At 35.2% G+C, this 14,846-nt stretch overlaps 1 protein-coding gene across 12 annotated transcripts in view; it reads left to right on the top strand.

The window, feature by feature from the left end:
• The window catches only part of LOC144851787 (ryanodine receptor 2-like), a 77,890-nt gene that overhangs the window by 27,554 nt on the left and 35,490 nt on the right, over nt 1-14,846 (top strand). For 11 of the 12 annotated variants that reach the window (XM_078709409.1, XM_078709399.1, XM_078709402.1 and 8 more), the window contains 32 exons: nt 27-219; nt 506-716; nt 995-1,203; nt 1,394-1,477; nt 1,858-2,017; nt 2,401-2,566; nt 2,878-2,962; nt 3,081-3,201; nt 3,336-3,432; nt 3,550-3,627; nt 3,844-3,902; nt 4,315-4,379; nt 5,166-5,270; nt 5,880-5,996; nt 6,124-6,239; nt 6,654-6,737; nt 6,905-7,499; nt 7,969-8,140; nt 8,472-8,558; nt 8,881-9,070; nt 9,348-9,429; nt 9,679-9,800; nt 10,060-10,135; nt 10,454-10,618; nt 11,144-11,293; nt 11,620-11,735; nt 12,168-12,325; nt 12,496-12,594; nt 13,201-13,432; nt 13,665-13,789; nt 14,077-14,225; nt 14,559-14,754. In XM_078709409.1, coding sequence (XP_078565535.1) covers nt 27-219; nt 506-716; nt 995-1,203; nt 1,394-1,477; nt 1,858-2,017; nt 2,401-2,566; nt 2,878-2,962; nt 3,081-3,201; nt 3,336-3,432; nt 3,550-3,627; nt 3,844-3,902; nt 4,315-4,379; nt 5,166-5,270; nt 5,880-5,996; nt 6,124-6,239; nt 6,654-6,737; nt 6,905-7,499; nt 7,969-8,140; nt 8,472-8,558; nt 8,881-9,070; nt 9,348-9,429; nt 9,679-9,800; nt 10,060-10,135; nt 10,454-10,618; nt 11,144-11,293; nt 11,620-11,735; nt 12,168-12,325; nt 12,496-12,594; nt 13,201-13,432; nt 13,665-13,789; nt 14,077-14,225; nt 14,559-14,754 — 4,664 coding nt within the window. The remainder of the gene's footprint in view (nt 1-26; nt 220-505; nt 717-994; nt 1,204-1,393; nt 1,478-1,857; nt 2,018-2,400; nt 2,567-2,877; nt 2,963-3,080; nt 3,202-3,335; nt 3,433-3,549; nt 3,628-3,843; nt 3,903-4,314; nt 4,380-5,165; nt 5,271-5,879; nt 5,997-6,123; nt 6,240-6,653; nt 6,738-6,904; nt 7,500-7,968; nt 8,141-8,471; nt 8,559-8,880; nt 9,071-9,347; nt 9,430-9,678; nt 9,801-10,059; nt 10,136-10,453; nt 10,619-11,143; nt 11,294-11,619; nt 11,736-12,167; nt 12,326-12,495; nt 12,595-13,200; nt 13,433-13,664; nt 13,790-14,076; nt 14,226-14,558; nt 14,755-14,846) is intronic. The other variant, XM_078709405.1, reaches the window with a different exon arrangement.

Genomic DNA, 14,846 nt, shown 5'->3' with positions numbered 1-14,846 from the left:
GTTTATTTGAAATTCTCTGTTTTTAGGCGGTATGTCAAAACCAGCTCTGTGGAACAATTCACGTCTTCTTACCAAAGGAGATATTGTAGGCTGTTGTTTTGACCTCAGCATTCCAAGAGTCCTCTTCCATGTCAACGGAAACCCTATCAAAGCATCATTTGAGGGATTTAATCTGACTGGAATGTTCTATCCTGTTATATCGATATCTGCTAAAGTCAGGTAAGGATCTCATTAACAATTTTTAACTGTTAAATCAAGTGGTCAGTGTTAAGAAAGGAGACTGCAAACCACAATATCAGAACAGGTTCAAGGCACTCCTGAACCTAGTTCTGGTGATAGAACTTAAGGATTTAAAACTGGATGTCCAGTGTATACTTTTGTTCACCTAAAAATAACCCTTAAGAGTTGGAGGTTGCCCCTGTGTTTCAGGTCAATTAGCCCCTGTTGTTTATATCTTGATAACTCTACCAGTTATAATAAAAAGGAACTAACTTTATTTTCCCAGTGTGCGATTTTTGTTTGGTGGAAAGAATGGACGTTTCAAGTTTACAGCACCGAAGGGATTTGCCGCCATCTGCGAATCCATCCTTCCTAAACAGCAGCTCTGCATTGAACCATGCTTTGGTTTTGGTAAACTTACCGAAAATGTACTGGCTGGCCCTGAGGCATCTCGTGGGTATACAACCTTTGTACCAACACCAGTAGATACCACCCAGGTAAATCTAATTTACACTAGCAAACTATAGTTTCCAAGTTTTCTAAAGCTCTGTCCACACTATCAAACTTTATGTGACAACAAAATGTGCCCATACTTTTTTGTCACAGTAGTTTGATAATGTAGACAGAGCTTAACAGTGGCAAATGTGGACTTTGCAAATCCAAATTGTAGGTAATGTTTCTAGTGTCGATGTCAGTCAATGCTACATTGTTGTAGTTAAATCTACAGAAACCTCTTTTGATGGACCAACACATTATATTCCTTCTTCTTTAACAGGTTCTTCTACCAGGCTATGTAGAGATTTTACGTGATAGCTTAGCTGAGAACATCCATGAGAGGTGGTGCATGAACAAGATTGACGGTGGATGGACCTGGGGAAAGCTTAGAGATGATGTGAAGAAGGTTCATCCATCCATTGCGCCCTTTGACACGTTATCAGAGGAGGAAAGGAACTCAAGTATTTCTATGGCATTTGAGACATTGAGGTAAATTTTGTTGTAAACAATTATTAACAAACTTAATTTTTGTTTATATTAGCATTATCATTATCTTGTTTCAATGCAAACGTTGATAAAATAGATAAAAAACTACATCTCCACTCTCCAGAATAGGGTCCTGCTGTGGCTGGTCACATTCATCATATTGATGTTTTAATTTGTTACATTTTTTTCCTAGGACACTATTGGCTCTTCATTACCATATTGGAGTTGATGAAGATGCCTCTAAAAAGAACTTACATAAGCTAAGATTGCCACTAAAGTAAGTAATGGTGCTTTACTTGCGCCCTTAATTATCACGTGAATAACCCATAAAGGCAAATTTACACAGACGAGCGGTAACGGTAAGCTGAAAACAGCGTAGCTTGTCCTACATAGAATCTATCCTGAACGGAAACTGCCCGTCCGCTCCGCGTTGTGTGTAAATGGTCATAAGGAATAACATTCTATATTTTATACCGTTTTTTTACCGTAAATTGACCTTAAGGCTTCAAGAATCTACATGCTGGCCGCATACTTCACTTCATGTCTTTCAACCTGGGGAATTTCTGAACTTATTGTACAGGGAGTCTTGTCCTTTATCCTTATCATTATTTAAATCAAATGAGTTATGAATGTTATTGGTATATCTTCTGTTTTCAGCTACATCATGCCAAATGGATACAAGCCTGCCCCCTTTAATCTCTCATCCATCATTCTCAATCCAATGTTGGAAAGACTAGTGGATCTACTGGCAGAGAATACACATAATGTCTGGGCAAAGGAGAGGATTGAGCAGGGCTGGACATATGGTCTATCAGAGGTAACAATTTTGATAATATTTATATAAATAATATGTAGTCAATATTTAAATTATACTGTATCTTGATACAAACCACCCACATAGGAACATTAATTGCACCATAATGCCCTTGTGATACCAGCAACCCTGGTATGTGCCTCTAATCTATACGAAGGACACCTGTAGCTTCTATGCTATGTCTGCAGCCCTTAATGTTGTAGGCATTCCGGGTAGATGGTGATGCCTGCTGATCTTGACAAATGCTACCTGCAGCCCTTGATAAGTATGTGGCTACATACTTGCCTATGAGTATCTCACTCATAGACTACCAACACCACTGTTGGTTTGTGTATATTTCTTAACAATTATGTTATTGTCTCACATTGTCATTTTTCTATTTCTAGGATGGTGCCTTCAAGAGGAATCCTCTTTTGATACCCTACAATGAACTCAATGATGAAGCTAAAAAGATGAACTGGTCATCAGCAGCTGAGACCGTCAAATCTATCATAGCGTTTGGTTACACCTTGGAACCTCCACCAAATGAAAATCTTGATGTAGGATATCGAGGTATTGTACCATTGAAATCTGGTTTTTAAAACTCTGTCTACACTATCAAACTTTATGTGACAACAAAATGTGCCTATATATGGACATGATGATGTCATATCACTACCATATTTGAGAATATCACTACCATTTTTGGGCACATCAAACTTTCTTTGTCAAACTAGTCTGATAGTGTAGACAGTGCTTAATATAAAAAAAGCTTCTTGTTGTCCATTTTAATCTCTCTTAACATAGAGGGCTCCCTAGTGTGACTATAACATCACAATGTTTATTTTTAAAAAACTGATTGTTATAATATTTTTGTATGATAGGTCTTGCACTGGAAATGGCAGATAAAAATCCGAAATACAGAGTTTTCCGCTCAGAAAAAAGCTACGTGGTTACAACTGGAAAATGGTAATTTTGATATTTTATACACTTTTATACATTTGTGATTATTATGTCATGATTGTAGGAACATTATACAAAATAATTTTTTTATAATACTCCTTGTTTATATTGTTTGTAATTTTAGGTATTACGAGTTTGAGGTTCTTACTGGTGGGAAGATGAACGTAGGTTGGGCACGACCTTCAATTGACCCTGGAGTTTCTCTTGGTGTGGACGGCAAAGCTTATGTCTTTGACGGATTTCTTGTATGAATATATTTTGTCTATTTTCTTTATGCTTTTATTTATTTTCATCATCGTTACACCTCTTTTTCGTTTTCATCATTACACAGTTACCCTTATTTATTTAAATGTTACTATTTTGGTTCTTTTTATCATAGGCTAGAAAATGGAACGAGGGCTCAGAACACTTTGGAAAGACCTGGAAAGTGGGTGATGTGATTGGCTGCTTACTTGACCTTGTCAACTTCTCAATAAGTAAGTAAACAAAAACCCAAGCCTTATTTGTCAGCATGCAAAATACAATTGAACAACAATGACCACAACTTTTGTTTCATAATAAATTGATATTATGAAATATGTGATTGTTTTTAGGCTTTACTCTAAACGGAGAACTGATGTCCGACTCCTCAGGATCTGAAATGGCATACAGAGACATTGAAGTAGAAGAAGGTACGTAATTATGTCTAGGCCTAGTGGTCTAATTTGTTATATTTAGGTATTCTCTTTTTTAATTGAAAATATAGTAATCTTAAGTAAATAAAGAAAGCAACGGCAGTCTTGATTTGATACCCATTCAGAATATACTGTGTGTTGTTTAGAAGACCCAGAAGCATTACTAGATGAGGGTTGAAAAGAAAACTTATCTTTGTTTTGCTTTTCTTGCAGGTTTTATACCAGTATGGAGCATGGCACCGGGTGAGGAGGCTAAACTACATTTCGGACAAGTAAGATATATTCAAACTTAAATCTTACTCAAGCACTTTCTCAGCTAGTTAACTGATATAAGATATTTTATGCCATGAAGTACTTTTTTTTGGCTTACCCAACACAAGTTTCTCTTGGTTTTTGATTTTACTTTTTGGGACTTTGCCACTTTCAAAACTTAAAGAAATGTATTACCATTTTTTAGACACTTCTTTCTTTTCCAGTCTGTTTTATTCTCATAAAATATTTGTAAATTAAAAGAAATGTTCTTTTTTATTGTTATTTTGTTTTGAAAGAAATAAATGTTAACTTGAATTGAATTTTTAAACTCTTTATATGGTTTAATAATACTACCAGGATTTGGAAATTGTCTCTAGTGGCCAAAAAGTTATAACTCACTACAGTACTGTATATCATCATGTTTTTTTATAGGATCTGAATGCATTGCAATATTTTACTGTATGTGGATTACAAGAAGGATATGAACCTTTCTGTGTGTAAGTATTTATTTAATCTTAACACTGCCAATCCCAAGGTTTTCCTCTTAACAGGGTTTTTTTTAGTAAAGCAAAATCTGCTAAAATGAAAATAAATATTTAATAACTAGTTCCAATCATTAATTTGATAATAACAATAAGATTTTGAGAAATATTTATGAGGAACTACTGTAGTAGGTGACAAAGGGCGTTTAATATCAGATGTTTCAGTTTTTTGTGTGTTGAGAAAGTTTTTGAACTTGTGACGAAGTTGTTAAACATGTTTAAGCTTTCTTACTTTTCTATGCTCACCTTCAGATGGATTGGGTATGCGTTTGGGTAGGTTATTAGTTGTATGCAGCATCAAAACAAATTTAAATGGATTTTCTATGCTTCTCAAAAAAACATACCAAATATTTTTGTCAACTTTTGTAGCTGAACTATCACTGTTTTGTGGCACAAGTATTTACTATTGTTTCTTCAATTATCAAGCTCAGCATCAAAATGCATGATTTGTTTAATTTATATTTGAATGAGTATTGATTTTGTATTAAATTTGCATATATTTTGTTATATTTGTCAGCTTTTTACTTTCTTTTTAAATCATACATTATTGTTTTAAATGTTGTTCTTAAAGAATAATATACCATACTTTATTTTATATGATTGATATTCATGGAATGTAAATAAAAAGCTTTCTTTATAATTTATATGTGAAATATATTCTGTGTGATGGTATCATAGAACTGAAATGCACCTTTATTCCATGATGTAGTAAAAACATTTTAAAATATAATTTGTTTAAAGGAACATGAAGAAGGACTTGCCACTGTGGTACTCCAAGAGCCAACCTGTGTTCTTACCAATTGCAGAAGACCATGATAGACTTGCCGTCAAAACAATACCAGCTAGGTATTTTTATATTTTGTGTTTTTCTTTTTTTTTGTATGATGTTTATATATGTATGAGTAGTTAAATCTTTATTTAGCAATGCATTTATGTGGAGTATGTGATATGTCTAAGGTAATAAATGGATTATTAAACATAAATTGTATTAAAAAAAACAATACCAGCTAGGTAATCATAAATAATTATAGCAGAACTCCTTTGTGACACTGTAATTCAAATACACTCCTATTCAGGGTACACCCCTACTCAGAGGACAGCCCAATTTGGGGAACACACCTATTCGGGGCATATCGGTATATTTGGGAGATATTTCTATTAGTAGACACCCCTATTAGTGGACACCCCTATTAAATGGACACCCCTATTAAATGGAAACCCCTATTAGGGGACACCCCTATTAATGGACACTTTCCTGTGAAACGAATGACCGGAAATATGTTTTAATATTACAGCCAATATTAAGGGAAATGTTGTTGGGCTTTCAATTCAAATATTGAGATAACTAAAAAGAAACATTGAATTGTGATTCAATATTTTTATATTTGTTACTTAATCGGTTAGTTTTTACTATTTCAATTCATTTTAATTGCTTGAAAATTGTTTACACTATAGTGTCGAAGGACCACCCTGCTTGAAAGTGGCTTACAAAAATTCCGGCTCATTGGAGCATCCACCCTGTGAATTCATTCGTCTGAGCATGCCAATCGAATGTCAGGACTCTTCTTCTGGGTAAGTATAATACAATTATAATAACCATTGCTAACATCTATTCAGTGGACACCCCTATTATGGGGACACTTAGTTGGGTCCTGAAGGTGTCCTCTTGATAAAGATTCTACTGTGCCTTGTTTTACAGAGAGTTAGCAGTGTCCATTCCAGTGCCTTCAATGCAACGTAAGAAAGGCTGGATGAACCAGGCTAGTGGAAGCTTTGAATCAGCTGGTACTGATTATTCAAATGAAGACCCTAAAGGTGAATAATTATTGCTATATGAAACTATCACTATCTACTGAGAGTATCCTTGCCATTTGATTGGTAAATTAAGCCTCACATTCTACCTACGGAAAAGGGATATCTATCGAGTTTAGTAGTAGTAGTTTACAATAAGCATTGCAGGGAACATAAAAACATAATGATGAGCAAGACAAAAAATAGTAACAATAGCACCGGGTAAAAGACATAATATTTAAAATATTAAAAAAGAAAATATGTAATAAATATTTTTCAGGTACAGTAATATGTTGTGTGTATTAAAGTAGTGTTTTTTATTAAAATAGCCAATATTTCTTAATGTATTAATAGTCAGTAGAGTTATATTTATATTAGTGCACTTTTATTTTAAAACTAAACCTTGTATTGCCTATGTTTGTTTCTTACAAATTGTAGTGAATGGTTACCATAGTAACACAGTTGAAAGTGATTCTGATTATGAGTATAATCGCCTGGCAACAGGATTTAAAAGAAAAAAAAGTGAGTTTAACGCATGTATTTGCACTATTTGAGTTGTGATGTTTTACACGATTTGAGCCATGGTCACTTAAGTAAACATTTTACTACTAAAACCACAGTTGTATGTATACATCCTATTTAAGGTAACACTTTTTTTATAACATGTTTGTATGTATGTCTTTATACAGAAGCAGATAGCGATTCTGAAACAGGCACAAAGGCAAATGGCACAGACAAAGAAAAAAAGAAAACTCTAGGATTCAGTCGCAAGATCCCATTTGTAAGAGCAACATCAACAGACGCTGAGAGCTCAAAAGACGAAAGTTTAACTGTTAAAAGTCGGCGTAGTATGTTTACAAAAAGCTTGAGCGAAGATCATTCAGTCGAACGTCGAAACCGAAGCAAGTCTCCATCTGGAAGAAAAACAAAACGTTCCAAAAGCCCGGATGATTCCCTATCAGACCTTCCATCTCCAGCAAGTATAAGTTCAACAAGCACCGACGCACCAGCTCGCCCAAAACTTTCCAAAATAAATTCCATGGGCAGCAGTTTTGATCGGTCAGTGGAAATACTGTCGGACATCAGTGAAGTTGACTCAATTGATATGGCAAATGTTAAACGATATTCGTTTGCGGTACGGATATTACCGGGTCAAGAACCGGGAGACGTGCACGTAGGATGGGTCACACCGAACTTTCATTTTATGGCGGAAAAGTTTAATCACGTCGACACCAGAGAAGTGCGTGTAAACACCTTGGGCGAAACAGGAGTCGTTCAAGAAAGGTAATAACTGATGTACAGACAACTCTCCCAATATCGGACACCTTTGGATGACCTAATATGTCTGGTTTTCCAGAAAGTCTGGTATTGGGAATGTGTTTGTTATAATAAAAAATGTATTTGAGACCTTTTGGACCTCGCGGAAAGTCTGGTTTGGGAGAGTTTCTGATTTTCAGAGAGTCTGTTATTAGGACTGTATTTAATGTGAACCATATTGTCCATTTTTTACAATAATGTTCACACTAAAACTGGACAAGATTTCATGTTATATTGATACTAGAGAAGTGTGTGTAAACACTTTGAGCAAAACATGGGTTGTTCTGGAAAAGGAAATAAACCTGAGGTATTTAATGTGAACCATATTGATATTGTCCATGTCCATATAGTAAAATGTTCACACTAAAACTGCTTCTAGATTTCATACTTTTTGTAACTTGAAAAGTGAAATGTATAACAATGGTTTTACATTTAGTGTCAAGCGACGAGACTGCTATATGATAGTTGTGGGTAACTTCTTAGACCTTGTAGGCAGTACGGACAATCGAAGAATGGCAACTGGAGTGACAGTTGGGTGTGCCATTGATGTTTCAAGTGGAGAATTGTCATTTACGGTGAATGGCAGGGATATTGGTTGCAAATACCAGGTATGTTGGAGCTTAAGGATAATTGTTTAACTACTGCGAAGTAGCTTTAATTTTGTGGGTCAGCCTATGACTTGCATTGCTCAATACTTTGCATCAAAATTCAGATTTGAGATTGGCCTGTACCCCAGGGCAGGTTTCTTGTCAGTGCGCCATTGATGAATGGTTGGTTATAGTAATGGTTGATTTTAGTTGGTAATTATCATTGTATCTTCCTTTCGAGTTGGCCAACTCACTATTTTTAATGTCACTTTTTTTGTAATACGTCAATGGAAATCAAATTTACTATTTTTTGACTTGAGGAAAAATAAAAATGATCTTCTTATCTTATAAGGTTGAATCAAACACCAGATTGTACCCAGCCGTTGTTGTTGCCTCAAGTACAAATGAAATGCTGCAGTTTGAATTGGGAAGGTCAAAGGTGAGAAATATGTGTCTAATAATATCCTGGATTTATAAAACAACTAATGTTGAGAAACCTCTGAGAGCTGTACATATTTAATATTACCCTGGTCATTTTTGGATAAAACAGGTATAGAAAATACTTCCATAATGCAGCTAGTTGTGTCTTGATATCAGATACCCATTTATACACCTGGGTGGAGAGGGTCAAAGTAAGTAAAGTGTTTTGCCTAAAGATACAAGTATCAAGTGTTGGATTCGAACCCAGTAGTCTAATATCCAACATACTGCGCCACACGACCTCACAAGATAGTTCCATATGTTCCTCTTTTCTTTTCTAGAACTGTCTTCCTTTATCTGCAAGCTGGTTCAAGGGTGAATCAGGAAACACGGTTGCGCAATGCCCCTCGAGGGTCAACGTTCAAGCAATGCAGTCTTTCTCGTGGGCCCGGGTTCCTAACAAGGTTCCCGATGTAGAAACTAAGAAGCAGTCAGAGAGTACAGGATGGATTGTCTCACTGAGTGAGTCTGGTAAGTGTGCACTATTTGAAATTTGGTTATGATAATATTTATTTATTCAACTTTATTTTACAAGGTAGCTCTAACAGCTTTCTACAGCAATACAGCTGACTTGAAGAGGCCCTTCTAAAACAATTTAAAAAAATACAAGCAGCATTCAAACATAAAGATAAAGAGGATTCATAAAGTTAAAATTCTCAATAAAAACATTAAGCTTAGTACACTAGCAAGTATTGAAGTTTGATGAAATGATGTCTATAAGGAAAGAACTATTGTATTGTGTTTGTAGTTCCCTGGTTGGCAGTTCATATACCAGAAGAAAATCGTAGTTTGGACATCTTGGAGTTGATTGAAAATGAAAATCTTCTACGGTATGTACATTGAACCATTTATCATATATCATCATTAAAGTTGTATCTGAAACTGAACATATGTCTATTAAATCAGAGAATTGAATTTATTTCCATTCTTTAAAATTCTGAAATTGTACGGTTTGTCGGCGGGAAGTTTACTTTACTTGTATATTTCAACAGCCATACCCAATTATGATTTCAAATTAAAACAACCTCTGCGGAAATATATATATTTAACACTAACGGTGTTTAATTATTTGTTTTTAGATTCCATACAAAGACATTGCAACTATACAGAGCTGTTTGTTCCCATGGTAACCACTCTGTTGCACATGCTCTGTGTGAACATGTTGATCAGAATCAACTTATGTACTGCATACAGTGCTCTTGTAAGTTTTGATTAATATTTATTTATAAGAACTGTGTAAAGGTCTGTCTATGTGACAAAAAAATGTGATGTTCCTATATATGGTACATGATGATGTCATATCAGTACCATATTTGGACATATCACTACTATATTCGGGCACATCACACTTTTTTTTGTCAAACTTGTTTGATAGTGTAGACAACTTAAAGAACTTCATTTCTTGAACAAATAATTATTATGTTTTTCATTTAATATTCTTTAAATTTATATAATTATAGATATGTGTGGACCACTACGAATGGGTTATCATGACTTGCTTATCTCTGTACATTTGGAAACACTGTGCAATGCAAGGTAATACTTATTTATTACAGTAGTAATAATCCCCTCTAGGATACCTATTCAGAGAACACCCCCTTTTGAAACAAACAAGAGGAAATATACATTTTAACACTACAGCCAACCCCTTTTCAGGGGACACTTTAAGGACCTTAAAGGGGTCTACTTTCTTTTAAGTAAACAATCTTTCTCCCATAGTATTCTTTCAAATATTCCATTTTCTAGTATATCAGGAATGTAAATTGATGATATTACATTAATTTATTGAACATTTTCACCTGATAAGATTGTTCTAAGTACCTTTAAAAAATATTTTTTTTGTTTTTTAAAAAGGAAAATGACCCAAGATGAGTTTATTATCCCGTTAAGAGTTGATGGTAGAGCGTATGAGCCAGATTTGACTGACGATGGTACTAAGAGCCATTCCATCAAGAAGGCACTGAGTGCCACTCACAACATCTCAATCAGGCCTACACAATCAGCATATGATGAGGATGAGTAAGTCTTTAAAATAGGCCTAGTAATATAGGATAGAGGATGAGTAAGTTTTTAAAGTAGGCCTAGTAATATATAATAGCAATTTCAAATTGAAAGCTAGATTTAAAGAGTTTTGTTAAAGTTACCTTGCGATTTTAAGTTAACCAGTCTTTAAAAAAACAATTACTCCCCACTCTCATGGATAGAGTGCGATAGTTAGCTCCACTGACACCCTAAGCTTCGTCCGCACTAGGACACAATGCAACAATGTAAGCCGCAACGCAAGCGAATTAACCAATCACAAGTTGATTAATCCATTGCTTTTGATCAATATACTTTGATCGTCATCAAGAGTAAAAATTGAGGATGATCAAAGTATATTGATCGAAACTTCAAACCCTAAGTATACGTAGTGTACTGTACATTATATCAACATATTGATTTCACCATGCAAACGTTCAAACAATATATATTTGCATCTTATTTTACATGTTCTGTACATACCATACTTCAATTCAGTATTTCATGTACTTTGATTTTCAACAGACCAGAAACAAAGAACAAGGAGACGTGTCCACCACAATTCAACAGATCTTTGCTAAAGAAGCACATTATACAATGCCTCACCGAGTCGGTCTCACATGGTACTGCACAATCTAGGGATCCTATTGGTGGCAGCTATAATAATCTGTTTGTGTAAGTACATATTACCTTTTTGTATTTACATTGCATAAACCTCTCAAATGAACAAATACAACTTATGAACATTTACAATTTCAGGTATTTACTGTAAAGGTAAAGGTATTTATATTTGTCCTCAAGCTTAACCTAGTACCTAGTACTGTCTGAATTGTTGGCAAATAATAAGACTTAACACAACACACTTGTCACAAATTTAAGTAATTCATTTCAAAAGCAGGTATTGCAAACCCATTATCCATCTTCTAGATTGATGAATTGGTCTGGGTATTTATTCAGAAAACTTTTGCTAATTTTTTAGTGGCATATTTCTTGATTTTTAGGCCATTGTTAAGACTATGTGATGGTTTACTGGTAATGGGAGAGATTGATGATGACGATTTAAAGCAGTTACTTATCTTGATTGACCCCACGACCTTTGATGATTCTTATATACAAGGTAAGACCGACGTCTCATATTCTCACTTTGGAGTAAATCTAAGGTTTTTGTCTTGGTCACAATATTTCATGTAGTATAAGGCTATACCTAAAACATATATTCTTTGAAATAATACATGTTTTACATTGGCAGAATTATGTCCCCTGCAAGCCTACCAATATTTATCATGCATGTTCAGCACATACATTTAAGTACTAATTAAAGGAGTGGGTAGCTGAGTGGTTAGGACACTTGATATACAGAGAGACTCGGGTTCAATCCCAGTCTATTCAGCTGTAAATGAGTACCTGGTTTCAAATACTAGGGAAAGGAACTGGCCACCCTACAACATAATGCCAAGGCTTAGTAAAATGAGCTAACAGCTTATTACTCTACGTTCTGAATGGATACGGGACTACTATATTATATTTCTAATTTGCATATTTCCTACAGGTGTCAGCACACACATCGGTCTTCTTCAGATGCATCTTGATGAACCAGTCAAGCTGGAGATGTGCTATCTCTTGCAACACCTGTGCGACAGTCAGTTGCGCCACCGAGTAGAGGCCATCGTCAACTTCTCTGACGATTTTGTTGCAGAATGTCAGGCAGTAAGTAATTTTGTACTTTTTTTAATATGGAATGAGTGTAGATTCAATTTGATTCTCCTGTTTATAAATTATTGCCCAAATCAATTTCATTACCAAGAGGTGTTCTTTCTTGTGAATTATTTAGTTTAATTTTCCATTATATGTATTACTAACTATAAAATTGTTTTCAGGATCAAGAGAGGAGGTTCGAAGAAGTGCAGTCAGCTGACCTACCTCCCATCGTTACAGCAAAGAAAACCAAAGAATTCAGATCAACTCCAATTGAACAAGTGAGTGTATATCAATTGATTTGAATGTATGACATTCTAAGGACTAAGGGTGTCACAGTGCAGCTCTTACTATAATAAGCACACTGAGAGATGATACATCTTCTCCTCTTCCATCCGACACTATTGAGTAAAAAGTGCGATTTATAAAGTACTACTCCTCCCTTATTCGTTGTAGTATTGAGCTGGGATTTGGCATGAATATACTACAGGGACATGTCCTCAAAGCTATAGAGCCAGATTTTTTAATTTCAAACCGGATGCAGCCATATGACGTCTCGAAGATGGTACCGTATAGCCGTATTTGGTAGCGAGGTTATTGATGTGTATGTGCTTCTTTTGCTGTACCCTGAGTATCGCACATTCGTGCTTGTTAGTACCAAGCTCTTCAACTTTCATATGTGCATTGTACTGGACCAACGACTTTACGTCCCATCTGAAGAATGGGGCAATACAGTTAAATTATCTTGTCTTGAACCCATTCCTCTTGTATGTTAGTCCTATTTTCTGACCATTATGCGGTACCACTAAAATATTTGAAATCCTCAAACCTTATTTTACACTGTAATATAACTAAAAAAAACACCTTTTTTATTTTTATTTACACAGATGAGAATGCTTCTGAGCTTCAAAACTGAAGAAGAACTTAGCATATGCCCGTGTCGGGATGACCTCCGAGAGGTTCTGACAGCGTTCCATGACAACTTGATTTCACATTGTGGAGTGCACGAGGAGAAAGAAGCAGACAGTGATGAGATCTCATGGATTGGCCAATTCCTTCAGTGGTTAAAAGGAACTAAGAAAGAGGCTGAAGATAAACAAACGGACAAATTCTCCGGAGGTTAGTCAAGTTCTCTCTTTCAATTATTTGTATGTATTCTTAGCTCTGTCTACACTATCAAACTAGTGTAATGTGCCCAAATATGGTGGTGATATCCCCAAATATGGTAGTGATATGACGTAACCATGTCCATATATTTTTTATAGTGTAGATAGAGCTTTATTTGACCTATTGAATTGAAATATCAGTTTATTTATTTATTTGTCAATAATACTATTGATATTCTTTAAAGACTCACTATCATTCCTAATCTCTGGAACTATGGTGAACTGGGCACAAGAACAGCATATAGAAGATCCCATTCTTGTCAGAGAAATGTTCAGACTGATGTATCGGCAATATGATGGAGTAGGAGAGGTAACTTAAGTGATTGCAATTTAATTTAATGTTATTCTGGTTCTTTCATAGCTTTCAAAGTTTGCCAAAGCTGTTTGACTCAGCCATAGTTGTGTGGGGTAATTCATAGTTGTTCAGAGTCATATTTGTACAGGGTCTGCCACAACTTTTGACACTATTTTGCTGTTTCACAAAGCATGGTTTTGAAATTGCGTTTTGAATAGTAAATCAACTTTTAAACGATTTAAAATATTGGCTTGAGAAGAGTTGCCTGTACAATAATAATTCTTATATTGTTTCTTTTGCAGTTGTGTAGAGCTTTGTACAAGACATATGTTGTGAGTAGTGATCAGAGGGATGGCATTGTAAGCCTCTTGACATCATTAGGTCACATTCGGTCATTGCTGACCATTCAGATGGGACAAGTAGAGGAAGAGGCTCTCATTAAACATTTATGGTTTGTTTAATATTTAGTTCTAATGTGTACTTGGCACCAGCAGCTTAATGTCCCATTTGAAGGACAAGGCAAGATAATCGTGGCTAATAGTAAAGACATACAATATTTCATTGCGAACTTGTGCCTCACTCCGGAGACTCCTAAACAACCATGTATCTCAAGCACTAGATATTTGATCACTAACTTAATGTCCCATCTGAAGTACAAGGCATAAGATTATATGGCAAACTCATGGCATCTCATTCTGGAGACCTATAAAACCATAACTATTTATCAAGCCCTTGATTCTCTTGGGTTTACTTCATTTGATTCTTCAATTTATTCTACTTTTAGGGAGATGACCGACAATAAAGTATTCTACCAACATCCTGATTTAATGAGAGCGCTGTCCGTACATGAGACAGTCATGAACGTTATGGTGAATGTTTTGGAGAAGCACCAGACATCGGTTCAACTGAGTAGCGGGGACATGAACACGTCCAACCAAGGCAATCAGCTAAGTGGTATGGCCAGCACCACAAAATCACAGGTAATGTTTGTTCTATGCAAATATTACAATAGTATTCTATCTGTACTAGCCCTATATTTTGCTACTTAAAATTATTATTTATTTAAATATGA

This window comes from Antedon bifida, chromosome 9 (assembly GCF_963402885.1).
Source record: "Antedon bifida chromosome 9, ecAntBifi1.1, whole genome shotgun sequence".
Lineage (NCBI taxonomy): Eukaryota > Metazoa > Echinodermata > Crinoidea > Comatulida > Antedonidae > Antedon > Antedon bifida.
This window is presented reverse-complemented; position numbering and strand designations above follow the sequence as displayed.